We start from the raw sequence: 27,883 nt of genomic DNA, 5'->3' as shown, positions 1-27,883 counted from the left end.
TGTATATAATATATATAGAGAGAGAGAGCTCTAGCCCACTTTCTCTGTGTGTCTGACTCTCTTACAACTTTCTGAGTTGAGAAGGCTACTTCAAATTGAAATAAATGGACCATTTTGCCATTCAAGTCCTCTGCGTTGCAGTGCTAGCGTTGGCCACATTTCTCTTGTATGTCAAACATCGACGGTCCTGGACCGAGTCAACTCTCCCATCACCACCAAAGATTCCGATAATCGGTCACCTCCACCTCGTCACAGGCATGCCCCACCACGCCTTCGCTCAACTCGCCCTTAAACTCGGACCCATCATCTACCTCCAACTCGGCCGAGTCCCCACCCTGGTCATATCCTCCTCTCAACTCGCCCAACTCGTCCTCCAAACCCATGACCACATCTTCGCAAATCGCCCACAACATGTCGTTGCCACCAACTACCTCTCCTTTGGCTGCAAAGCCATCACATTCAGCCCCTACGGCCCTTATTGGAGCCAAGCTAGAAAATTTTGGGTCACCCAGTTGCTGAGCTAGAAACGGGTCAACTGATTCGAACTCGTCCGAGATGAGGAGGTGAACCAGTTGATATCCATCGTGTTGAGTCGGTTCCAGTCTGGCAGTGAAGTTGACGAGAGGGAGTTGCTATTCACCTTATCAAACAACATAGTGTGCCGAGTCGCTTTCGGGAAGCGCCTGATCGACGACTCGGGACCGGAGAGAAAGAATCACGAGTTTCTGGACATCTTGACAGAAACGCAGGCTTTGATTGCTGGGTTCAGTATAGGGGATTGGTCTCCCGGGTGGGACTGGATCAACTCAGTGAGCGGGTTGAAACGCAGGTTGAAGAAGAACATGCATGATCTGACGAGGGTTGTGGATGAGATCGTAAACGAATATGTGAAGAATAATAGAGAAAGTACTGGAGAGGATAGCAAAGAAGATTTCGTTGACGTTTTGCTTCGTGCCCAAAAAGGAGACAACTTGAAGTTCCTATTTCAGACGATGGTCTTAAAGCCATTATTCTGGTATGCTATGATATTTCTCACTCAAATTCCCTATCTAAATTTTAAAATAATACAATTTATTCCTATAGATATATATATATATATATATATATAACATTCATTAATACATGGATAATAGTTAATGTGTTTCAATGACAATATATCATATCAACTTTAATAACCAAATAATTCACGTTCTCTGTGTTATCTTATATCAACCATTGAATAACTTTTTTATTAAAGTTGATGTGCTATGTTATTATTGGAACACATGAGGGGTGAGCAGGGTAAAGTTACTCACCCATGAGTAACTAAGCATTATCCTTAATATATTGTCCAGACTCTAGACATGGACCAAGCCGATTAAGTTTCGGGAAGGTGTGGTAGTGTTACCAAAATGGTAAAGGGTCAGACTTTTAGAGTTTCCATTCCATAAGTTTCATGTTCGATTTTTCGAACCATTGTCCGGATAAAAAAATCCCAAAAAATTATATTTGTGTATGTATAATTTTTTAAAATTTTAAAGCTGTTTTTTTTTTCAATTTTTTTTTTTTTATTACATTATGCTCTTGAACATAATTTCAGGCTCCATCCATAGGATCATATATCTTTGAGTTGCCACCGGGTGCATCCCTTTTTCTCTCTCTTTTCTCTTCCAATCCTTTATCTCTGTTCACTCTTCGTATCTTCTTCCCCTTTTTGGGTTATTCTTATCCTCCAACAGAACCCAACCACCTTACTCTGGCATTACAAACACTTCCATAATAAATGACTACAAAGCACTCATTTTTGTAACATTACCTATTTAGCCTTCTTTTACATTAAATTTATAAAAGTAAATAATCACATTCATCTAAAAATTTTTAGTAATCCATTCACTATCATTAAAATAAAAAAATATTAAAACTCATGCTCTTAAAAAGTTACATTCTCGAAAATTCTGTCTATGAAAAATATCACATTTTAGAAAACAACCGTTTTGTAATTTTATGGTGTAGAGGATGATGGTGATTTCGGAGGAGAAAATATCATAATAATATCTATTACCAAATTTTGTATTCAAGTTGGATTTTATCATGGACCCGAATACGTGCTTTAAGTCCTGTATTGGAAGATAATGGTTGTGGAATAAAAGTCATTACAAATAAAATTAAGAATTAAATCTACCTCTGACACGAATCAAATATCTTCTAATTCAAAAACTTACACGAATCAAATATCTTCTAATTCAAAAACTTACAGTGTACATGCTCACCCTACCCTTATAAGCCCAAATCATATCACAACCGAATCCGATATGTATGGGACAAGACCCTCTAATATTAGGCCATCCCTAATATTATTAGTGTAAATAATGAATTTTAGTTTAAATGATGTGTCATTGTCACACAATCTTATCCTAAGTCTAAAAATTTGCTCTATTAATCATGTCCATTCGATCATATAAGATGTCTACAAATATATTGGACTATAAACTAACATTCTCTATCTCTCCGACTCTCCGGACAGTTGTTGATTCTGAGTTAAGGAGACTACTCCAAAGTGAAATAGATGGACCATTTTGTCCTTCAAGTCCTCTTCATGGCAGTGGTAGCGTTGGCCACCTTTGTCTTGTTATATGTCAAACGTCGACGGTCACGGACTGAGTCACGGCCCGAGTCAACTCTGCCTTCACCACCAAAGCTTCCGATAATCGGTCACATCCATCTCCTCACTGGCATGCCCCACCACGCCTTCGGTCAACTCGCCCGTAAACTTGGACCCATCATCTACCTCCAACTCGGCCAAGTCCCCACCCTGGTCATCTCCTCTGCTCAACTCGCCCGACTCGTCCTCAGAAACCATGACCAAGTCTTCGGGACTCGCCCCCGAGATCTCGTCGCCGCCAAGTACCTCTCCTTCGGCTGCACAGACATCACATTCAGCCCGTCCGGCCCTTACTGGCGCCAGGCCAGAAAAATTTGCGCCGCCGAGTTACTGAGTCAAAAACGGGTCAACTCGTTCGAACTCGTCCGGGACGAGGAGGTGAACCGGTTGGTATCCACCGTTTTGACTCGGTCGGGAAGTGAAGTTGACATGAGGGAGTTGCTGTTCACCTTATCAAACAACACAGTGTGCCGAGTCGCATTCGGAAAGCCACTCATCGACGACTCGGAGAGAAAGAATCACGAGTTGATGGATATGTTGACTGAAACGCAGGCTTTGCTTGCTGGGTTTTTCATGGGGGATTTGTTTCCCAAGTGGGACTGGGTCAACTCAGTGAGCGGGTTGAAACGGAGGTTGAAGAATAACATGGATGATCTGAGCAGGGTCGTCGATGAGATTGTGAAGGAACATGTGAAGAAGAGAGAGACTAGCAAAAAAGATTTCGTAGACGTTTTGCTTTGTAAGCAAAAAGAAGACGACGACCTTGAAGTGCCCATCACAGACGATGGCATTAAAGCTATTCTTACGGTATCACTCTCAAAACTATTTCTTGCTCAATTACATTTATAATAATTTAATAGTAATTCAAATTTCACAACTTGAATTTAAATATTAAAAAATAATAAATGCACACCACAATTTTTTTAAAATGCACTCCTTTTCTTTCTTTATTTTATTACTATTTTTATAAATGCACTCTTTTTTTTTTTTTTTTCTTTTCTTAAACTAAATGACATAAATGCCCCTCATACTTTCTTCTCAATAATTTAATCCAGGACCATAATACGATAATATCATTTGATATTCAAAAGAGAGTACGTTTGTAAAAATTAAAAAAATAAAAAAAATAAAAAAAAATAGTCCATGCTAAAATTGCGGAGGCTATTTGTAATTAAAAAAGTTGATTATTGGACTAATTGCACCATTATGAAGCTCTAAGATGCTTTAGGCTGTGTTTGCTTTGACGAAAAACTATAAAAAGTGCAAAGAAATAGAGAGTTGTTCAATTTTTAGAGAGCTTGAAAGACAAAAATAAAAAAATAGTAATAATAATAGAAGTTTTGAGAAAGTAAGCCTGCTTGGTTTGAAACTATAGAAACAATCTTCTATTCTAAAAAAATAAAAAATAAAAAACAGTACAAAAAAACTCTGCTTGGTTGGTTCAGTTTTTGGTAAACTGTTTTCTGAAAACTCAATTATAAAATTATTTATTTTTAAATAATTATAAAAAATTGTTCTCCGAGAACAGTTTTATGCTTTCTGAATTCTTAAAGAATTATTTTCAGAATTACAAACCAAACAAGCAATATATTCCAGTTCATTGTTTAATTTTTTTCCTAACTTCATTGCAAAAATCACAGATTCAAGCAACTGCTTTTTTTTCTTCCCTAATACTTTGCTGTTAAAATCAGATGAAAGTGTATTCCTTATTTCCTACTCTTACCAGAAATAACTGCCTTGACGAAATTTGAAAACTTGTGTGTTATGTATTCACACCATTGCCTTAATGAAATTAGAAACCAGAATTCAAAAAGACAACTCTATCTATGGAGGACTGAAAACAAGGACCATGTAACAGGACATATTTGTAGCTGGGACTGACACAACATCAGCAACACTAGAATGGACAATGACAGAGCTAGTTAGGCACCCAAGAGTCATGAAGAAAGCACAAAACGAAGTTCGGAAAATCGCAGGGAGCGGAGGGAAGGTAAATCAAAGTCATCTCCAACACCTACATTACCTGAGATCTGTGCTAAAGGAAACAATGCGACTGCACCCAGTAGTCCCTCTCGTGGGTCCTCGAGAATCCACGGAGAATTGCATTCTTAATGGCTACGAAATTCCAGCAAAAACTCGAGTCCTAATCAACGCTTATGCCATAGGGAGGGATGCAGAGTCTTGGGAGAATCCTTTGGAATATAATCCTGAGCGGTTTGAGGATACTCGTATCGATTTTAGGGACCAAGATTTCAGGTTTCTACCGTTCGGGGGAGGACTGAGGAGTTGCCCGGGGTATTTCTTTGGATTAGCCTCAATGGAGATTGCATTGGCTCGCTTACTGTATCATTTCGACTGGGCATTACCTCATGGGGTAGGAGCCAACGATGTGAACCTAGAAGAGATTTTTGGGCGAGCGACCAGAAAAAAATCAGCTCTAATACTCCTCCCAACTGCAAATAAGGATTATGCGTTCAAGATGGTTGAGACGGAATGAGTTCCTGATACTTATGAAGAAGCCTATGAGGGTACATCTAGTAGGGGTCTCTAGTAATCAACTAATCAATATATATCTCATCTTTCAGTTGCTACCGGTGTTTCATAGTAATGCATGGCGATTTTCGTAGATACCAAAAACTTCCAAACGACAATGATGATATGGATAAGAACAAGTAGATACTTAGTTTCTGTATGAATGTAATTGACGAAAGTCACAAAAGACACAAAAATTTTCTTTTATGAAAAGAGACATGTGAACAAAATGTGTAGTATTGTTCCGTACAGCACCTCGCTCCGTGTGCTGGTTGAGTGGTAATGTAACATATGAAGCCTTCTAACCTCATAATAGAGAAAATACCCATTCTTCTTTGCCTTCAGCCTTTGACCCTGGTAAATGAAAAATCATCGTAATGATATGTGAAAAGATTTATCTCGGGTTGCTTAGGAATTATACCCATATAACTCACTTGGATTTTTCTTTGGGTTTTTCCTCTGACTCCTCTGTTGTTGCTGAATTTATGGCTGTCAGCTTCCCAAAAGATTCCTTGGCATCCCCAAAGAAGTCCTTCACATTATCGAACACTGTTTTAAGCTTATCTGGCGTTGGAAGCTGAAAATTGCATTTAGAGGTCATCCAAAAAGGCAAAAATGAAAAATAAGAAAAAGAAAACAGAAAACATGCCAGCAATCTTTTCAGAGTTCTAGCAGATACAATAGAAAAGTATGGACACCAGCTTATTGCTTATAAATCATTCACACTTATTTCTAAAGAAAGATCAACATGCACCATATGTGTAAGCTAAGTTGGCATAAGATGGATGTGCCAAGGATATGCCAGAAATTGTCGGATCTATATGAATTGCAAGTCAAAATCTGATTATTTATGTGCTAATATGATAGTTGTTATGTTAAACATATTTAGGACCTGTAAATCAGTAAGGATTTGTTTAAAAACAAGTTGGCTTTTTGGCACAGATAAAATGTAACTTTTTGCACCCCCAAGAACCTAACAGAAGGTGTGAACTGTGTGGCATTCCCTCTTAAGTTATGAAACATTTATCATTGTCTGTTTAACAATATGCATAGCATGTAGAAAGTCAATTTCTACACCATGCATCATGGTGTAGAAATTGATATATATATATATATATATATATATATATATATATATATATATATATATCGGTTTGTTTGCTTGGACCATAACTAAGGTTGGAGATTTTACTCCTGAACGGGAAAAGAGAGGTTGAACTTCAGCATTAAAGCCCTGAAGTATATCAGCAGACAGATGGACAAAAACAAAGCATATTAACCAAAGATGAATGCTTATGCATGCTTGTGCACATGTATGTGAACATTTTGATGATAGTGGCGTAAACCTAGTTATACTGAACATACTTCCAGTTTAAACTAATTCAAACCAAGAGAAGTCAAGGAACACCTTTAAATCTAGAAACCAATCAAACGGAATATGTCCTTGAGCTCACATGAAGTTATGCTCATTTGATCACCAGTTTACATCTTAATGAATCCATGCACTCCCACATGCACATAAAAGAAACAAAGCTTCACTAGATACTATTGGAAATCATATCCATAAGTTGACTCAATGATTGTGGCAGATTTATTGGGTCTTCAATATAGGTTAATATTTAGGGATTTTATTTTTATTCTGATTTGATTTGATTTTGTTTATTCTGATTTGATTTTATTCTCTTTCCATATTTGTAATTTTTCTCTTGCATATAATGATAGTCAGGCTCTCAAATTGAGTACGCCAATTTTACCAAGTTACTTTTTGGTATCAGAGCCTCAAACCTAACACCCCCCCGGTCACGGCCCCTTCTCTATTTCTTTTTTTCCTTTTCTTCACAGGCCCTCTCTCTTTTTCAGGCCGCTGTTGCAACAGTCCTAGAGAGAGCTAATCTCATCTAGGTTCGACCCATATAGGGGTATTCCCTTAGTCTTTTTCATGCACTAAGGGTCAGAAGACGTGTTTGTAATTTTTTGGGGCTGCCAGGATATTCAGCAGCATTTTCGGCTCAGACCGCCGTGTATCCGGCTTCTTGGTTTAATCAAAATCAGGTTTATTCCTCCTTTTATTTGAAATTATTGGTAATCTGTTGAATTATTCTATTTAATATTATGGCTGAATCAAGTAATAATAAAGAAACTCTCTTTTCGGCGCAACACACACCGGCTCAACGAGTTACTAGTGTGCTGTTGAATGGCCGTAACTTTGCATCCTGGGCTCGTTCCCTCCGCCTCTATGTTGGTGGAAAAGGCAAATCAGGGTGAATTTTGGGTACCGAAAAGATGCCAGATATTAAAGATCCTAAATATGCTCAGTGGGATATGGACAATTGCACCATTTTAGGATGGATGTTTAATTCTATGGAGGAACGCATTTATAATATATTCATGTTTTATGACTCTGTTAATGACTTGTGGACTGCTTTGAATCAAATGTATGCTCATTCTAGGAATGATGCTCGTATTTTTGAATTATACCAAGATATTGCTAAGGCCTCGCAGGAAGGCCTGAATTTGTCTGTAGCTGATTATTTTGGGTATTTGAGATCTCGCTGGGAGGAACTAGCTCAATATGAGCCTCTCAGTGATTGTCAGCATACCTATCAGTTTTTGATGGGATTTCGCCCAGAATTTGAACCACTAAAGTCTCAGATCTTGAATGCATCACCAATGCCATCCCTGTTAGAAGCCTTTGCTACTGTTGATGGTGAAGCACGCAGGCACCGTTTAATTTAGCCCTCACTTGTTCCTCCACAAGTGTCTGAGCCTGCTGGGGATAGTATGGCTTTTGCAGCCAACTTTGGATCACGAGCTTCTAGAGGTCAGATTATTTGTCACCATTGTGGAGGGGTTGGACATGTTAAGGCTCGTTGCTTCAAACTTCATCCTAAACTGAAGCAAAAATTTTCTAGGAACCGTTTATCTGGAACTGGTTCTTCTCGTACTGCGGCTGTTGCAGAAACTCCTATTACTACTGGTGGATCTACTGTATTTCCTGGACTGAGCCAGCTTCAGTCTCAGATTGGGCAGATCCAGGACCAGCTTTGCTCCCTTGCTTCTAGAGTTGGAGCTCCTTCAGCTGCTCCCACTGCCACTTGGTACTCCTACTGCATTTCATGTTAAGGCCAAGCAGCCCACTTGGGTTCTGGATTCTGGGGCCATTGCTCACATAATTGGTGAGTTATCAGTTTTTTCTTCTAATGTCATACCTGTTACCCAATCTGTGTATCTTACGGATGGCTCTACATCTTACATTCACAGTAAGGGTGATGTTTGTCTATCGCCTGATATTACTCTTTCATCTGTCCTTCATGTACCTAAACTTGTCTTTAACCCTTTATCTGTTAGCCGGCTTGCAAAAAACCTCCAATGTGCAGTTATATTCTTACCAGATCACTGTTTGTTGCAGGACCATTGTTCAAAGAGGATTTTTGGCAGCAGTTATGAGCGTGATGGGCTTTACTACTTTGGGGAACTACCAGGAACCAGTCTTCAAGCTTCTGTCCTACCTACTTCTAGTGTTTATGATGTTTCTTTTCACACCTTTAGTCTGTGGCATGCCCGTTTGGGGCATGTAAACTTTCAGTATCTATGTCTATTGTTTCCTTCGTTAAATAAAGCATGTAAGGACCATAAGTTTCAATGTGAAGTGTGTGAGCTTTCTAAACATACTAGAACTAGCTATATTTCTCATATGAGTAGTGCTCCTAGTATGTTTGATCTTATTCATTCTAATATCTGGGGCCCTTCCCCAGTTACTGCCTTCTCTGGACATCAATATTATGTGACATTTATTGCTGATTATTTTCGTTGTACTTGGGTTTATTTATTGAAAAAGAAATCTGATGTGTTTATTTTATTTACCCAATTTCTTCAAATGATCAAAACCCAGTATAACACTGTTGTCCGTAATATTCGTTTCGATAATGTACAAGAATATGTTTCGAATGAGTTTCGGACTGAACTTAATAAAAAGGGGATTTTACATCAACTCACTTGCCCCTACACTCCTGAGCAAAATGGCGTGGCTAAACGCAAAAACCGTCATCTTATGTATATGGTCAGATGTCTTCTGAGTGGTATGCATGTGCCTAAATTCTATTGGCACATGGCTGTTCTTACAGCTGCTTTTCTAAATAATCGTACTCCCAGTCAAGTTTTGGGTGGTAAGGCCCCACTTTTGTTTCACCTCCTGTCTCGTGTTTTCGGCTGTACTTGTTTTGTTCATAACCGTAGTCCTTCTCGTCATAAACTTGATGATAAATCTATTAGGTATATTTTCTTGGGGTATTCTGCTATGTCAAAGGGCTATCATTGTTATGATCCTGTGACCAAACATATGTATCATTCTCTTGATGTGACATTTCATGAAAGTGTTTCTTTTTATAATACTAATTCTGTGGTACATGATTCTCTCTCTTTTGATCTGGAGAAGGAGATTTCTCCTATTGCCCGTCTTGTTCCTCTCTTTGAAAATCACACTGTCCTAGAATTTCCTTCTCCATCCATGCAGGGTTCCCCTCCACCTTTGCAGGTCTACTCTCATCGCCATCGCACTTAAACTCCCCTGCCAGAATCATCTTTAGAACTAGGTCCAAGTAACTTTCCTTCTTCTCCTATGGCTCCTACCATTCCTGAGCATACCTCCCGTTATCCTACCCGTGATCGTCACCCTCCTAATTGGTATGGTTTTTCTAGTAGTACTAACCATCCTATTTCCCAGTATGTCTCCTATGATGGTCTTTCAGGTGCATATAAATCCTTCCTGGGCAAGATTGGGACCGTTTCTATTCCTCGATTCATGTTAGAGGCCCTTCAGGATCCCAATTGGGTGTCTGCCATGACAACAGAAATGGATGCTTTACAACATAATAATATATGGGAACTTGTTGCTTTACCTGTTGAGGAGAAAACGGTTGGCTGCAAATAGGTCTTTAATGTGAAGTACTTAGCCGATGGTTCTATTGATCGGTATAAGGCTCGGTTGGTGGCAAAAGGCTTTACTCAGATTCCGGGCAAAGACTTTAGTGCTACCTTTGCTCCTGTGGCAAATTTGACGTTTATGCGACTGCTTATCTCCTTATCTGCTGCCCATTCTTGGCCTCTGCATCAATTAGATGTCAAGAATGCATTTCTTAATGGAGACTTACTTGAGAATATAAATATGGATCCACCCCCTGGATTTCAGGCTGAGGGGTAGTATGCTGGGAAAGTTTGTAGGCTGCGGAAGTCTCTTTATGGTCTGAAGCAATCCCCAAGAGCTTGGTTTAGTCGTTTCAGCGATGTTGTTCTATCCATGGGCTTTGTGCGCTGCCACTCAGACCATACTTGCTTTATTCGACGTCGCTTTGATGGTCGTTACATTATGTTATTGGTATATGTGGATGATATCATTATCACAGGTGATGATGCTTCAGGGATTGCTCAAGCGAAACTTCATCTTCAAAAGTCCTTTGATGTGAAGGACTTAGGTCCTCTTCGATATTTTCTTGGAATTGAGGTTGCTAGATCCCGTCGTGAAATTTCTTTATCTCAAAGGAAATATGTTTTGGATCTTCTTCAAGATACTGGCATGCTTGGGTGTCGACCCGCTTCCACTCATATGGACCCCACTCTCAAACTCTCTGTTAAGTCAGGGGTATTACTTTCAGATCCATCCGTGTATCAACGTTTAGTAGGTCGTCTTATCTACTTGACTAACACAAGGCCCGATTTGACATTTGCTGTTAGTATGGTTAGTCAATTCATGCATGCCCCTCGCCCAACTCATATGGATGCAGTCTACCATATTTGAGGTATCTTAAGTCGTGCCCTGGTCTTGGTCTGTTCTATGCCTCAGGAAATCAGTCTGGACTCTCCTGCTTTACTGATGCTGACTATGCTGGATGTAAGACAGATAGACGTTCTACCTTTGGCTTCTGTACTTTCTATGGTAATCATCTCATATCATGGAAGAGTAAGAAGCAATCTGTTGTCTCTAGATTCTCTGCTGAAGCTAAATACCAAGATATGGCTCAAGGTACTTGTGAGCTCCTTTGGCTTCAATCAATTTTAGGAGAGTTAGGTCTTGTAGAGAAAGGTTCGTCAAGGCTGTTTTGTGACAATAAATCAGCCATTATGCTTGCTTCCGATTCTTTTTTACATGAAAGGTCGAAACATATTGAGGTAGACATTCACTTTATTCGAGAGAAGGTTCGATCAGGTATCATTAATCCTATTTTTGTTCCCTCTTCAGAACAGACTGCAGATGTGTTCACAAAGTTTGTTGGGCCTTCTCTTCTCCAGTCTTCTATAGTCAAGCTGGGCTTGGTCAACATATTTGCTCCAGCTTGAGGGGGAGTGTTGGAAATCATATCCATAAGTTGACTCAATGATTGTGGCAGATTTATTGGATCGTCAATATAGGCTAATATTTAGGGATTTTATTTTTATTCTGATTTGATTTTATTCTGTTTATTCTGATTTGATTTTATTCTCTTTCCATATTTGTAATTTTCCTCTTGTATATAATGATAGTCAGGCTCTCAAATTGAATACGCTAATTTTACCAAGTTACTTTTGATACTGACATTATGGATGGAAATACCAAAATTGCCATCTTATTGGAATGATATCCTGCCAATATTTTGTTTTTTCAAGTATTAACATATCCATTTAATAAATGCCATCTCCATGGATAGAGTTTCCAGACAGACAAGATATAGTTCACTTTTAAAATTTGTTAGATGATTTAGTAAGTGATATCTAGTTACAAAAATAAACTGTATAGAGGTAAACTGGAAGCAGCCAGTCATCAAACATGTTGCAACCCAAATTACAAGCTCTCATCCATAGAAGTTCACTCCATAACGCTGGTACGAGTAATAATATTAGTTCTTCTTAAAGATGTCTCATCTGTTGTAGCACATTGGAAGAAGTGCTGAGATGGCGTCTTAAAGGGAGGGCTAGGGTTTAGAGTTTAAATATTTATTCTTTTCGTTCAAAAGGAAACTCCTAAGGACAAAAATAATTACAAAACAGGGTTTTTTTTCTTTTTACATGATTCATAGCCTCATGTATTGTCATAAATGCTTGAGCAACGTCATAACACAGTAGCCCACGTTCTTGAGAAATCGATACGACAGACATTTTTATGATAATTTGGATATAGCTGATTCTCTTAATCTAATGTAAACAAACAAAAACAAAAAATGTCAAAATAATTAAAGATTACCTCAATAACATCTGAGGTAGAAAGCGCAGCTCTCAGATTGTTACCTTCCTGCATGGCAAAGGAAATAAAAAAATAAACTAACAGAGTAAATCTTTGCTTTTGCAAGAAGTTAAAGCACCATAAAATGTCATACAATGTCAAGCAAGGATTATAGGAACATTACAACAAGTTTGTAGCCATATCTAAACTCAGTTGCTGATCTTAACACACGAAACTGCTTAATTGCTGTCTTCTGTAACTCCTTCTCGTCCTGTTTATATCATAGGCCACCAGTTAGTTAAGTATACTCAAGACAGAATATTTTCAGTGAATCAGGCAAAATTGTTTCCAGAACTACAACAAAAGTGTTCATCCTTGAACCAGGGAGGAATTCATATGTTAAGCCAACATTGATAATCAGTGTTTAGAAGACAGTGTATGTTAACTAGATTGTATTAAGCATGTGGCTGGAAAGGTACTAGCAGCAGCACTAGGAATGTCAAGACAAAACTTGAAAAAACTCTTACTATGTTATCATTTCCTGGAAAAATAAATAAGTCAATGGTGAGCTATAATAGAAACAACTAAGGTTGCATGCGTGTGTATTTCAGACTGGAAGAAGTGATTGAAACAATTTCCACCCCATTTTTTTTTACCCAGCACAGACAGTGAAATTTTTTTCTTGCTAAAAGGTTGTTCAACTGAAATATAAGCTTCTATCAGGAAAGTTATTCGTCAAGTAAACTGAGCCTAACTGAGATGAGATAAAGAAAGAAAAGGAAAAAAACAGAGGTTGCATTTTTTTGACCAGTTAAAAGAATAAAACTGTCAGCTGCCAATGCAATAAAATTTATTACCTGAAGATATTATAATTGCTCAAATAATTCAGTTACATAATGCATCCCTATACTCGTAGTTTGAAAATCTCTTGAAATCGATTTGAAGTTCCAGAAAACCCTTAGAAAGAACCTTTTATCTTCTTTCTACATAGCTCAGAAGCACAAAAAGCTATTCCGATATACAACCTAATCCTACATAGGTAACATATTGACGTATTGTTTCTTCTTTACCTTTATTTACCCTAAATTTTAAATCAAGTTCGCTACTTACCGATCAATGATTATACAAAACTCAATCAACAATTTTCATTACCTGATATGGTGAAAAAGTTGAGAACAAAGATCACCACCTAATGATGTTATATTTCTTCACTTTCAATTCAACATCAGCTCCCTAAAAGGGGTTTTTTTACTTTTCTTTATCATCAAATCTATATTATCTCTAAAAGCTAATATAGATAGCAACTTTGAAGCTAGCAACTTTGAAGCGAGCTAAAAGTTTTATATTTTTATTTGTAATCAATTACCCCCAACATTCACGCATACTAGCATAATTTTAATTTACTTCCAATTGTACACATACTTTGGACCATTCTTGTCTGTTTATTAATGAATAGGTTTCAGCATGACGGTAATTTTGATACCCATCCAATAAATTTTGCAAATCTGATAGACTATTCGGCTTTATTTATATCTGAATTGGTGATTTTACAAATCTTATTAACGATAATACTGCTGTTATTATTTTTTGTTCACAAATAATTTTACTAAATCTAGTATATATCAACACTATTGTTTCCACCACCATACCACCATTGCCACTATCTTAACAGAATGAAAACACCATCATCTCCATTGCTCCTCGTCACTTTAGTACCAACCCACATCACCACTACCGCATTGCACTACCCTTTTGCTGCGACTCACTTCTAATACCAAACCTCCCATCCGTATTGTTGCTATTATTACTGTACACACGTGTATTGCAAGCGATCTACCTACAACTATAAATATAGTTTATACCATGACAGTCTCTCTTAAAATAAGAAATTAGAGAGTAATGAAGTTTAGTTAATTACAGCTAATATGACTACTAATATGGTATCTGAACATTATACTGTGCAAATAGTCACATTATTTAGAAACAAGTTAACACAGTTCAAGTTCTTGAACTCGTTCGATCCAAACCCTGCAAATTGAAATATTTGTTGGGATAAATTCAGATCCATGTGCACCCATTGAGAATTGTCTTGGAGTGAATTAATTTTGTCAATATCAATGCATCCAATCCATATATTTGTCTAAAAAATGAACACGTTTCAATTCCTGAACATAATGACGACTAGTTATACCACTAAGATGTAATTACAAATATAATAAGATGCAATTACAAATATAAGAAAAGCAACAAATCGAAACAAAAGAAGCTGAAGACTCTGTCTAACAAACAAACTCTGTAATATCAAATAGTATGATGGACCCTTTGTTAGTTCATAAACAGTATTAAATAGGGGTCAATGCTTGGTGCAATGATAGAAATATGACCTAGTAAGTGTATAGGGAAAGTTTAAATTGAAGAGCAGCCACTCTGCAAAATTATACCAAAATTTAGGAATGTCTCCAATCTTCCCCTCGCATTATCATCCCATCCCATAGGTCGGACCAACAATGAGTAAAGGTTTTTTTTATGGTCTATTGATAGACCAATGCCAGTGTCCATTAAAAATTGGTCCAGAGGCTTTAATATCCTTTTGGTTGTTTAGGTGTTGGACATTTATATAACCAAGGAAGCAAGCAGGATGTAAATGTAGGTCTATCATCTCAGTTACCAACTTGCATGACAAATTATCTGCAGAAAGGAACAGAATGATAAAAACACATGAATCAAGCAGAACAGAGACTCATTTTTTTGTGTGGATCCTTAAGACATAAATACTCTTACATAAAAGCAATACATCTGGCATACAATTTTTTTGGCGGAAACAGAAAACTTACTTTATAAATGACTGCGGCAAGATTTCTAGCCAGGGTATCCTTGTAAATATATTTCCCCATAAAATTATCTTTAGCAGCAACCATAATTTTTGCAGTCGTGCCACCCGTTACAATATTTAGAGGATACCAAAGATTAACCTGCCCAATCATGAAAGGCTTGAGAAGTGTTTTGTACTGAACAGCTTAAAGAAATAATCCAAGTCAAAAGAAATATGTAACACTTAAAGATAAAAACCCATGTTCAGGAATCAAAAACAAAGTAACCTTAAAAGTTTTATTTCATATAAGAACAGCTTATTGGGACCAATTACAACACAAAGGATTTATCTAAAGGGGAAGGACTTAAATTAATATATATATATATATATATAGAGAGAGAGAGAGAGAGCTAAACATGAAGAACCTGCTGGACATAAACTTTAAGCAGAAATTTGCAATAAGTTGAAGATAAGGGATTGTGACAGAACAGAAGTAATAAGAAGATTAATTATCTAGTTCATCAAGCTAATGCAGACTACAGTAATACTACGCGAATGGGGGTTGCACCATTGTGACCTGGAGCTAACGGTTCCAAAAAAAACAGCCTCCCCACATGGGAAGGTAGGCTGCATACAACAAGCCCTCCCTAGAGTCCAGACCCTGCAATGGCATGAGCCTGTGAGCCTCGTGCACTGGGCTAGCCCCTTTTCAGCAATACTAGGCTAATGAATACTAACTTGAAGAACCCAATATGAAGCAAATAAAACCCATCAAAATTTAGTCATAAATTCAACAAAAGTAACTCCAAATTCACATCTTTGTGCAGACATCAAAGTAAGGTCAATATAAGAAGGAAAAAAAAAAGGTTGTACAAAAGAAAAGATGATGAGAACTGAACTAAACATGAAGAGCCTACTGGCAAACTTAAGCAGAAAGTTGCAATAAGTTGAAGAAAAGGGACTGAGACAGACCAGAAGTAATAGGAAGATAAATTATCTAGTTCATCAAGCAAATACAGTAACAATACGCTATCTTCACAAACATGAAGAACCCATTATGAAGCAAATAAACATCAATATTTAGTGATAAATTCAAGCAAATTAACTCCAAATTCACATCTTTGTACTCATCAAAGTAAGATCAATATAAGAAGCTAAAAAAAAATTTGTACTAAAGAAAAGATGAAGAGAACTGACATTGGCCATGCGAATGAAGATGACAAATCGAGGGTTGCCATCGTCCTCAATCTTGGGCAAAGGAGGAGGTGGTGGGCGTTGGAACTGACGATTACCCACTCCTCTCCTGCCCTTTGCTTCAACCACGAAAAGGGTTTGTTGTTTGTGATGAATTGGGTTTTGGGTCGAGCGAGATGAGAAGAGTGAGTGTCTGATGAGAACACACTCTTGGGTTCTTGAATTCGATATGGGTAGTCGAATTAGTGCGTTTAAAGACATACCCACCTCCATTGTTGAGTGTCAAGAAGCACTGCAATTACTGTGACCCCTCTTTTGATTGGAAAGGTTGGGATTTGCGAGGTGGATGAGGGGACAAATCAGCCAAATCGTTGATGGAGGCTTATCCACATTCTCAAAATTCAAAAGAAAAAGGATCTGTGTGTGTCTGTGTATGTATATGTAGATAGAGTATGAGCCATACACGTGGCGGGAATGCAGGCTGCTGAATACTATCATCTGACCCTACAAACCAAATTCTTGCTGACGAGAGGTTGCTAACCACTTTTGATCTTCTTGGTGTGTTTTTGAAGAATTGAAATGTACTTTCTTTTTCGTTGCTGGATGTGGTTTTGTATATTTCACCATTTTCAATTAGTGGTTAGTTTATTTGTGAAATTTCGCAATTATGGTGGTGAAATTCACCTATTATATAATACTGTAAATAACAGTAAAAAAATTTTTATATATATATATATAGGATTAGTTATGGAAAAAAAATAAATTATATATATATATAGTAATAACCTTAATTTATGTTTGAATAAATTATGAACAATAAAAAAATATATATTATTCTTATTTTAAAAAGTTAGAATGGTAATTGATATTTAACATACTTAAACATAAATTTTAGTATTAACAATTCTACCGGGTACGTTAGCCTTATAATTGAAGTTAATGAGCATATATAATTATATAGTAGATATTAAAGGTCATTTATCTCATATTGGATTCGGATGGAAAAATAATTGGGTATAAATAGGTAGGTATGCAATACTACCCAATACCTTGAATTTTTGGATAAATGAGCCCACCCGTTACAATAGTTATGAAGTTCGCGGGTAGCTCTATATTCTAGAATATTCAAATTGAATTTTGATGCAAATTTTGCAAATCAATGATCCCTCTTTCTAAAGGGGCACATGGTTTGGATTGGACTGGTTTTTGAATATTTTGAAACTATATCAGTCTTAATTTGTTCATAAAAATTTGAAATCGAATCGAAATGTGAAATCCATGAAACCAAACCATGAGTAAATGGCTCAGGTCGATTCGGTTTTTTTATAATTCAATTCAATATATATATAAAATATAATAATATATAATAAAATATTTGCATGGTCAAAAGATATACTTATTATTTATAGGGTAAAGCGCAAAAAACCCCCCTCAATTATTAGTCAAAATGCAATTAACCCCCCTAAATTACAAAAAGTGCAATTAACCCCCTGGACTATGTTAGTTCGATGCAATTTACCCAATCCGGCCACCGGGAAAAATTTTTTTGATCATTAATTGGCGCGTGCATGCCACATTTTATCTAAATGACCATTTAACCTTATGAAACAAAAAGACCATATTGCCCATTTCTTACAAACACTGTTTATCTTCTTCATCAAACCTAACCGTAAGATTAGATTTCGTCGCTCCAACTCCGACAGCGTAAGCAGCAACTCTCTCCCTCCCTCTATGTGTGTGTCTATATATATGTGTGTGTGTGTGTGCTTGTCCGGAGAATTGAAGATATCCAGAGGAAGCATTTGCGGGAGAAATAGTTGAATATGAATCACGGGGATTGAAATCCAAACAAAACCCCTCTCCATCGATACCTACACACTCCTCATCGGAACCGTAACTCAGCCGGCGACACACCTCCCTTTCACTCGTCGCCAAATTGATGGTTCAAATTAGACCCAATTCCTTGTTTCGGCGAACCCAAATCGAGAGCATGGTCTCGTCGCCAAATTGATGTTCAGATTGAAACCCAATTGCTTGTTTTGGTGAACCCAAATCAAAAGTTGTATTAGTCATAAGCCGTAATCGCCGATTGTCATCACCAATTGTTGTTGTCCATCGTCGTCGTGGATCGCCTTTGTTGTTCGTCGTCGTCGCCTTCGTTGTTCGTCGTCGTCATCGCTGTATCCAGTGTTTGTGGATTTTAAACCACCTACTGAGACCCAACCCGACTGGATTGCATAGGGTTCAACCCTAATTTTAGAGTTTTCTACAATGAAGAGAATTCCCAAATTGATTTTGATTCTCTGTGATTCTCAACTATTAACATGTTAAATTGCCCCTTTTGTAAACTCGACTACTTATGGTAAGAGGTTTGCTTTTGTAAACTCAACTAATTAGGGTAAGACTCAACTAAGCAATTAAACCCAGAAGTTGCAGCAACCAAATCCGAAAGCCTCACCTTTACACAACTAGCGAGCTATCAAACCGTATGCAACTGGTGAAATTCATCTCTTCCGGTGAGTTTTTGCTCCAGTTTGGGTGAGTTGTGGTTCAGTTTGGTTCCAATTCTAGTGAGTTTCGACTGATTCAACGACAAGCTCCCCCCTTCGGCGAATCCAGCAATCTCAGTTCCATATATTTGAGGGTATCAGTCAAACAAAAGGAATAACAATTTATTCTTATTTCGGTGCTGTGTGTGTAAGCTTTGATGTGGATTGCTGAAGTGTCAATTGGTAATTGGCTCTTCAGATTACAATTTGCCATGTCATTGGATAAAATTTAAATATATGAAATTTTAATAAAACTACGTCGTTTTGTTCAAGGGTATACATGTCATTTAACATTTCCGGTGAGGGATGTTGACCGGATAAGTTACTGTTTTCCTCAACTGCAACAAAATGATAGTTCAAGGAAATTTCTTGTAGTTCGGGGGGGGGGGGTTATTTGCAAAATGTCCATAATTGAGGGGGTTTTTTTGCACTTTACCCTTATTTATATTATGTATAATATATAAATATATATATATAGATAATTTATATAACGATTCGTATAATCAAATCAAATCAAAATTGAACCGGATTTTTGAAATTGGGTATGAACCAAATTGGTCATTCCGGCTTGGTGCAGTTCAATTTATTGGTTCAACAAATTTTTTGTGCATCACTTATGTTTTGTGTCTGTAGGCTTTTCTCGTCTCTAAACCCAATTGGTCGCTGGGCTGTTAAAGTGAAACAATGGGGACCTTCACACGTCTGTTTGGCCTCCTCACTGGCTTGTTCAAGCCATTGAGGCAGACTTTGGGCCTTTGTTGTGTGGTTCGGTTTGTTTGGGAGATGAAAATAACAAAACAACCCAAAATTTAAATTGTGGGTTGAAATGTTTGGGCTAGCTCAAACTCTGGCCTTATAATATTGGTCATAGACCTGAAGACTAGCCCAACCCATGATATTAAATCATGGATACAGTCTCACTTGTGTCTAGGCTGTTATAAGTTCCCTATATTATATTAAAATTTTACCCAATATATATATATATATATATATATATATATAAATTTGGTGTTTTTTTATTTTTATTTTTTTTATGGGTAAATAACTTTGGGTAATTTTGTTTTGTAGGAGTATTACCAATGTCAATAAGGACCAAAACAGATCCAAATGATTAAAAATAGCAATACACTAAAGATGAGACACTTAATTTTTTCTATTTTTCCTGCTAGATTGTCAACAACAACTTGCTTTTATGATATTCAAGATAAGACTTTTTGGTTCTAAATTTCTAATAGAAGTACTTAGGATGTGATAGTAGTCAAATCATATGTCATATTAATTTATAGTCAACAGGCAAACAATTTCTTATGTTAAATAATTAAGAAAGGAAAAATTAACCAAATTGCAAAAAAAATATTATCCTTTCACTATTTTGTAATTTATCAACTATACATATATACATTTTGTTAGGGGGATGAAATGTATATTGTTTCTATATTGTCTCGTCTCGAAATTATTGGACTTATTTAGGGTTGACACTAAATTAACACGTTTGATTACGAACAGATTGACTGAGGAGTGTAATAATTTCCCATAAAATTTAGACACGTGTGAAATGAGGACCGGTCACAACCTTGGGCATGAAGCAAGCTCTATTTTCTTGCTTGATTAAACATTTGATGTTACATATTGTCCCCCACTTCCTGTATTCAACGATGTGGACATGCATTAATCAATTTTTACCTAATAAATGACCGAATAATTTGAAATAAGTGGCTATCTTTGTATAATTTCAACATTAGAAATTAAAATGATGGAGATTGCAAGAGAGAAGAGTTGACAATGCATGGAAGCTAGCTATTGCGTGGATATAAAAAAATATAAAAATAAATGAATATATATCAATGTCAATCTTCATCTGTTACCCCCTTTAATGTTGAGAATGACTCAATTTTCTTAATATTTTTATTTTTTCTAGATAAATACATACACTCACTTTATTCCCCACTAAGGCTTGACTTTTCCTTTTTATTTTATTATTATTTTTTTTCTTTTGATAAGTAACAACGAAAATGGAGACAGCTCAACATGTGAGGGATGAAATTCAATAAGAGATTAGTTCACCGAGGGCTTAATCAAATTTTATCGATCTTTCAAAGTGCATGATTGGGGATTCAAATTATTGCAGGGAACCCGAAATAAAAAATAATAATTATTTGTTTAAAACTCCGTATTAATAGTAAAAGATTTTATTAGATTTAGAAAATTTTCAAATATTAACAAAATTAGTAGAAAATCAAGCAGAATGGGACATGACACCTTAACATCTTATCATTTCAAATAAAGAGTGTCAACGCCAATTGTATTTGTAAAAATACCACTTTCGATTAGAATTCGGTCAAGATTTTACTTTACTTGTAACGTGTAATTCTACTTCAAAGTTCAAAATCAAAAGTGATTTTTTTTTTTTCAAATTATGAACTTTGACTTTTGTATATGTAAGTATTATTTTTATGCACATAATACTATTTTTTATTTTTGTGCATATAGTACCATTTTTGCGTATATAAGTAGCACTCTTGTAATGAGATGTATCACTTTTATGTACGTAAGTACCACTTTTACACACACGTAGATATCACATTTGTGTATGTAAGTACCATTTTTGTGCACAAATGTATCATTTTTTGTGTAGAGCATTTTAATTATTTGGTTTGCACAATAATGATACATGCGTGTACAATAGTGTCGTACTTACAGGCACAAATGCAGTGTCTGAAAATACTATGAGTAGTTTGAGCAAATAAATAATATTTTTTTATGTTCGGGTCAAAGTCCATGAATGTGAAGTGTGTTGACTTTGACTATACCTCTACGTAATAAAATCTCCCCAAGTTCAATTTTTTTATAATTAATTTTTCCAATTGGTAATGTGAATTATGTTATGACATGGACTGCTGTCGAATATTTATTTGTATTTTTTTTTTTAATCATATTACGGTTATTACCTGTTTAACAATTATTTTGCAAAGAGATTCATCACATAATAACACTTGTGGTGTAATAATTTCTCATAAAATTTAAACATGTGTGGAATGGCAACCAGCCACAACCTTGGGCATGAAGCAAGCTCTCATTTCTTGCTTGATTAAATATTTTATTTTATATATTGTCCCCTACTTTCTCTATTGGACGACTGGACACGCATGAATCAATTTTTACCTAATAAATGGCCGAATAATTTGAAGTAAGTGGCTATCTTTCAATAATGTCAACATTAGAAATTAAAATGATGGAGATTTCAAGAGAGAAGAGTTGACAATGCATGAAAGCTAGCCATTGCATGGATATAGAAAAAGATAAAGTTAAATGAATGTCAATTTTAATCTGTTACCCCTTTAATGTTGAGAATGACTCCATTTTCTGAATTTTCTCTTCTTTTTTTCCTAGACAAATTACATACACTCACTTTATTCCCACTAAGGCTGGATTTTTTTTTTTTTAATCAATCTTTCAAAGTACATAATTGAGGATTCAAATTATTGCGGGAACTCGAAATAAAAAATAATAATTATATGTATGAAACTCGTTTTTAATAGTAAAAGATTTTTATTAGATTCAGAAAATTTTCGACTATAAACAAAATTAGCAGAAAATCAAGTAGAATGGGACATGACACCTTAACATCTTATCATTTCAAATAAAAAGTCGTCAATGCCAATTGTATTTGTAAAAATACCACTTTCGATTAGAATTCGGTCAAGATTTTACTTTACTTGTAATTCTACTTCAAAGTTCAAAATAAAAAGTGGATTTTTTTTTTCTTTTATAAAAAAGTTAATTATTGTCAAAATTAATGGTGCATGTGTTGGTAGGGATCCGGAAGCAGTGGCATAGCCACATAGGGATAAGTGGGGGCAACTGCCCATTGAACTTTTAATTTTTTTAAGTTTTATATGGAAAGATTTTTATATTTGTATTGTTGTCCTTTCTAAAATTTGACAGTGCACATATATATATATTATATATATAACCAAAAACCCATCCACGGGAGGAAAATAATCGTGACACAATTGTAAATATATATAATATATCTATCAATTTACAGTTTTTTAGAAAATATGATATTTTTTTTTCACTTTTCCAAAATATTATATTGTTTACCACTTTCAAAAAAAAAATTCATCAAGATATTCTATCACACTTTTGACTTTACCACAAACAAATGAATTATTTCCATCAAATCTTCATTTTCAACATTTTCCACCATCCAAACAAAGTAATCGGGGCAACCATTTATTAGTAGACAGAGACTCAATCAATTGTACTGTAATGCGAACAGACAAGTAATCTGATATTTTTTTTATCATATAAATTTAATATTATTTGATATTATAATTTTAATAAGAAAAATTATTAGTTATTACTATTAAAATTATTTTAGGACTTGCTGTTCTTTCAAATTTTAGTTTGTGTTTTTATTTTTTCTGCATATGTGATATATTAGAACAGTTAAGTAACTGTATTATTATTATTTTTTTTCATATCTTATTATTGATTCATTGAATATGATTTTTTTTTAATAGTATATTTAATTGAATGAACTCAATTTTGAAACAACAATGAATAATCTAAAAAATCGTTATGAATGTACTGAATAGAAATATTATGAATTAATGTTTTAATTTTTACATATATTGTTTTGGTTTAAATTATATATATATACATATATATATATATATATATTATTACTAATAAATATTGCCCCCACAGAAAAAGAAAATTTATGGCTACACCACTGTCCGGAAGGTAAGTTCTTGAGATCTTGATTTCGAATAACATTCTTGACTTGAATGATGCGTGTGTTATGAGGTCGATACACGTGCTCTAAGAGAATATATATATATATGTATATATATATATATATACTGAAATTACTAAAAAGCTTCCGGTCCAATAGTAATGTCTCTCCCAAATGAGGGAGGTTGAGAATTCGCTCCCACTAGCTACAAATATCCTCTCCGCCTGTTACTTCTTAGTAAAATAAAAAAAATAAAAAAAGGGGGGGGGGGGGGGGGGGCTTTGAAAGGTTTTATTATTTAGAGATAGAGTCAAAGTCAACATTTTTCAAATTATGAACTTTGATTTTTGTGCATGTAAGTACTACTTTTGTGCACATAGTATCACTCTTGTGATCAGATGTACCACTTTTATGCAGGTAAATACCACTTTTGTACAGAGGTACCACATTTGTGTATGTACGTAAGTACCACTTTTGTGCACAAATATATCGAAGTCCTCCATTGTGGATTCAATAGAGAAAGTAATACACTGAACAGACAAAATTGTTTCTCTCTCTTCCTTAGTAAAGGTATAATCTGACCCAAAGTGGATGTTTTGACTTGAGGAAGAGGGATATTTGATTCATTTATCAGATCGTCTACAGAACCAGTGAGATTGGGAACCCTAGGGGGAGGAACCCTAATAAGTGTAGGGGATGACGAAGGCGTAGATTCAGAATCCATGATTTAAATGTGTTCAGGAGTAGTCGAAGTGTTTATGATGAAAGATCAAAAAAGAAGAAGACGAAGAACTAACCTGACAAAGATGACGGAGTGAAGAACGCAAGAAACGCAGTGAGAACAAAAGTAACCTTTATGGAATCTCTTAAGGCAGAATGGTAATGGGCAATCTTCGAACTGCCTTTTGCAAAATAGACAACCGTGCACTTTAATTCCCTTTTTAATAGGAGCCGCAATCCAATTAAAGAGGGAATTGGGGGCAAAGTGTGGAGGGAAAAAATCTCCCTCCAATGAGAATAATTCACGTCATCATAAATATAAACTTATCCTTGGTAAGTTTATAAAGCCCACTTCGCTCAAGCCCAAATTAAGAACGCTACCAGTCCAAGATTACTGTTCATAAGCCCGATACTAATGTTATTTGGTCTTCAATCCCATTAAAGCCCGAATTAAGAGATTATCAGTCCAACGTGCTAAACATCCAGCCCGTTGGTCAAGCCTAGCCGGTTCAAGGTATATTCAGCCCAGTTATCCAAGAGTGAACAAATCCTATCAGTAGAAGGATTTGTTATAAAAGGAGAATTCTATGATAGGAAGTTCTGTACAAGGCAAGTAATACGTATAGAAAATTATACAAGGGAAAAGCTCTATTTGTAAAGAAACTCTGTATAGGAAGAATTGGAGGACAAGCAATGCGAGTCCTACCTTAATTCGACCACCATGTTGTATATAAATAGGGGCTCAGAACTCCAATAAAAGAATAAAGCAATTCTGCGCTTCGACATATATTGTTCTTGTTTACTTTTACTATTGATTGAGTGAGTTGTTTTATTTTTCTTAATCATTATTGGTTGAGCGAAATTTTGCACCTACACTTTGGCGCCGTCTGTGGGAATCATATAAAAATATATCCCCACTAAAGTTACAACACTTCAAATTAAAATCTTCAAGACGACACTTCAGATTAAAATCTCCAAGTCTAGCAACATGACTTGAAATTAAAATCTTCAAGTCCAGGATTTGAACCCAAGTCCTCTTCAACAACGACTCTCATGGTCAAAGGCCTCCACTATCATGGTCAAAGGCCTCCATGTAACAAGCGCCGACGTCCAAAAACGCAAGCCGGCCCGCAAGGTTCTTTCCATCAAAAACGCTGTTTTTTGGACAATAATGCGTAGCAAGGCTGCTACAATAATGCGTAGCAAGGATGATGAATGGAAAACCCAAGAGGCATCACGTGTGTTGGCCTTGGTAATCAGATGTCCATTCGAGCCCAAAAAGCCATAAATTAATCAGATAAGTGTTCTGATCTTGGTTTCCTCTTAATTTTGATTATATATATATCATCTTGATCAACAAATCCAAGCATGCATAATTATTATATAAGCGCTAGCTAGAAGTGATTAATTAGTCTTGCTTTGTTGCTAGCATATTATTCTTTGAGTATTACATCACATGAACAGAGGGTTTTTAGGTGGATCAGTATGTTAGGATCTCAGTTATTGCAAAATATATTTGTTGGTTCATACTAATCTAAACTCAGGTTTATTAAGCCAAGTTGATCTCAAAAAATAATTTTAAAAATAAGTTCATGTTTTTGAAAAAAATTGAATTACCCGAAACACTTTTTCCGGCGATTCTTGCTGCTTTGGCCACAATTTCTGGGAATCCCAAACCTGACAGTGGAATTAGAAAATCGATTGGGGTTGGGAAGCATTGATATGACCGAGTTTCTCTCTCCCCAAAGTGAGTTTATGCATGTTATCAGATATGTTTGTCTATTCAGCCAAGTTCTTAGACTGAGAAGGATATCACGCCAATAGGAGGATTCCCCCATTATGGTTGTCACCTTGAGGCAGTCTCTGTTGACACAGACATCCAGGGTTGCCTTGGAGGAGACTAAACTTAAATTCATTGATACACACCGGAATGAACGTTTTCGCAATGGACATCTTGATCTCGTCTCAGAGCTTGCTATCCGGTACGACGCACACTTTGCAGTCAAACCAACCATTTTCACCCATCACTGGCTGCACATCAAGCCCACAGCGAGTTCAACCAAAATTCGCCGTCATCTCGGCCGGAACAAAATCCATCCGAGCCGGCTGCCATCAAGCCCAGCCACAGTCGTTGGCCATCACCGTTCTTTTCACTGGCCGATGTTAACTGAGTTATCATCGCTGCACCGCCATTAGGCCCATGCTCGCCGTCGCTCTCATTTGATCTGTCGCGAATCGCCCTCAGAGCTGGACCGTTGCTCACAGTTGCACAAGCTGCCATCACTCCAGCGGCCTAGATCGTCACTACCAGCCAAGCCCGTTGGTGCACCGGCGAGAGGTCACAGCCGCTTCCTCACGACTGGACCAGAGTTCATCCCAGCCGAACCACCCGTCTGCTGCGAGCTTGCTGGCCATGTCCATCATCGCCGGCCGCAAGTTCTCACCAAGCACACGAATCTGTCTCGCCGGCGGTTTCCATCTCACCAGCCGTCCATCTCTACCATGAGCCCGCTACCCATCTTTATCTTCGCCTAGCCGTTGCCCACAGGCGGAATAGCCCGCCGCTCACCATAGCCGAGCTTTTCATTGCTCGCCTCATCTGGAGCATAATAGCCTAATAGCTATTGTTTGGCTGGAAGAGCAAAGTTGTCCTAGTTTTGGATTAGTCCATAACTAAACTGGTTCTGTGATAACCCAGTTCAATATAAAAAGAATATAATTGCCAATTTGAATTGGGGACTCATTCTGGAGCATTCAAAGCTTAAATATGCTTATTGGAGCGCACATAAAACAAACGACAAACATAGCTTTGTTTTGTAAGAACCTGAAGGAGTCGGGCTCTTAGGTCGACAAAGTTTTTCCCAACATTCAATTTTTCAAGGCTCAATACCACAAACTCCAGCAGATTTATTGGCCGGGTATTTCAAACATCCCAAGCCTTTTCAGACGTGAATCTCTCTAATCAGATAAGTTTTCCAATTTTTACAATTTGGGTTAAGCTTTTCATGATACAAATTATTATTAAAAATTAAATACATATTAAATATATATATATATATATATATACATATATTATATATATATATATTTACACATGATGCAATCATATTTTGTTATTCATGTAGACGATTATTATACATAAAGATTTATGACTCAATTTGGTATAACCTATAAGAACCAAAATGTTTATTCAGCACACTCTATTATGTAAAAATATAAATGAGAGGCCACCGTAAGCTTCTGTTTCCGTCAACATTCAACAGATTCTTCAGTCTCTCCTTCTTCGGTTGTGATCAGTAATCACTTTTCTTTACACTTAATTTGCATCTCTCCTCATATATATGTGTGTGTGTGTGTGTGTGTGTGTGTGTGTGTGTGTGTGTGTGTGTGTGTGACTATCAATGTTATAATAGATCTACGAATTCATCCCTTCTTTCTCTCATCGAGGATTTTTAGCATTGCAATTTCAGTCATATCCACTAGCTGTTTCCTTCACGATTGA

At 36.3% G+C, this 27,883-nt stretch overlaps 2 protein-coding genes and 1 pseudogene across 3 annotated transcripts; 2 read left to right on the top strand and 1 right to left on the bottom strand.

Annotated features, from left to right (window-relative positions):
* The first annotated feature begins 58 nt into the window (after window positions 1-58).
* LOC132304210 (tryptamine 5-hydroxylase-like) lies at window positions 59-1,187 on the top strand (annotated as a pseudogene).
* Window positions 1,188-1,319: 132 nt separating this feature from the next.
* Window positions 1,320-5,509, top strand: LOC132304209 (tryptamine 5-hydroxylase-like). Its single transcript, XM_059801781.1, has 2 exons — window positions 1,320-3,448; window positions 4,500-5,509. Exons 1-2 carry the CDS (start codon window positions 2,546-2,548, stop codon window positions 5,136-5,138), a joined length of 1,542 nt encoding a protein of 513 aa, XP_059657764.1. The 5' UTR covers window positions 1,320-2,545; the 3' UTR covers window positions 5,139-5,509.
* On the bottom strand, window positions 5,301-16,782 carry LOC132304211 (protein HHL1, chloroplastic). 2 transcript variants are annotated; one of them, XM_059801783.1, is made up of 6 exons: window positions 16,375-16,780; window positions 15,200-15,337; window positions 12,550-12,636; window positions 12,387-12,434; window positions 5,608-5,750; window positions 5,301-5,527 (listed from the first exon to the last, which is right to left on the bottom strand). In XM_059801783.1, exons 1-6 carry the CDS (start codon window positions 16,642-16,644, stop codon window positions 5,515-5,517), a joined length of 699 nt encoding a protein of 232 aa, XP_059657766.1. In that variant the 5' UTR covers window positions 16,645-16,780; the 3' UTR covers window positions 5,301-5,514. The 2 variants fall into 2 exon arrangements, with proteins under 2 accessions (XP_059657766.1, XP_059657767.1); XM_059801784.1 differs by lacking the exon at window positions 5,301-5,527 and having other exon boundaries at window positions 5,604-5,750; window positions 16,375-16,782.
* Window positions 16,783-27,883: the final 11,101 nt, after the last annotated feature.

This window comes from Cornus florida, unplaced genomic scaffold, assembly GCF_030987335.1.
Source record: "Cornus florida cultivar Cherokee Brave unplaced genomic scaffold, ASM3098733v1 CherokeeBrave_3.0.0_Hap2_Chr04, whole genome shotgun sequence".
Lineage (NCBI taxonomy): Eukaryota > Viridiplantae > Streptophyta > Magnoliopsida > Cornales > Cornaceae > Cornus > Cornus florida.
Note: the sequence above shows the minus strand (reverse complement) of the source record. Positions and strands in the feature narration are given on the sequence as shown.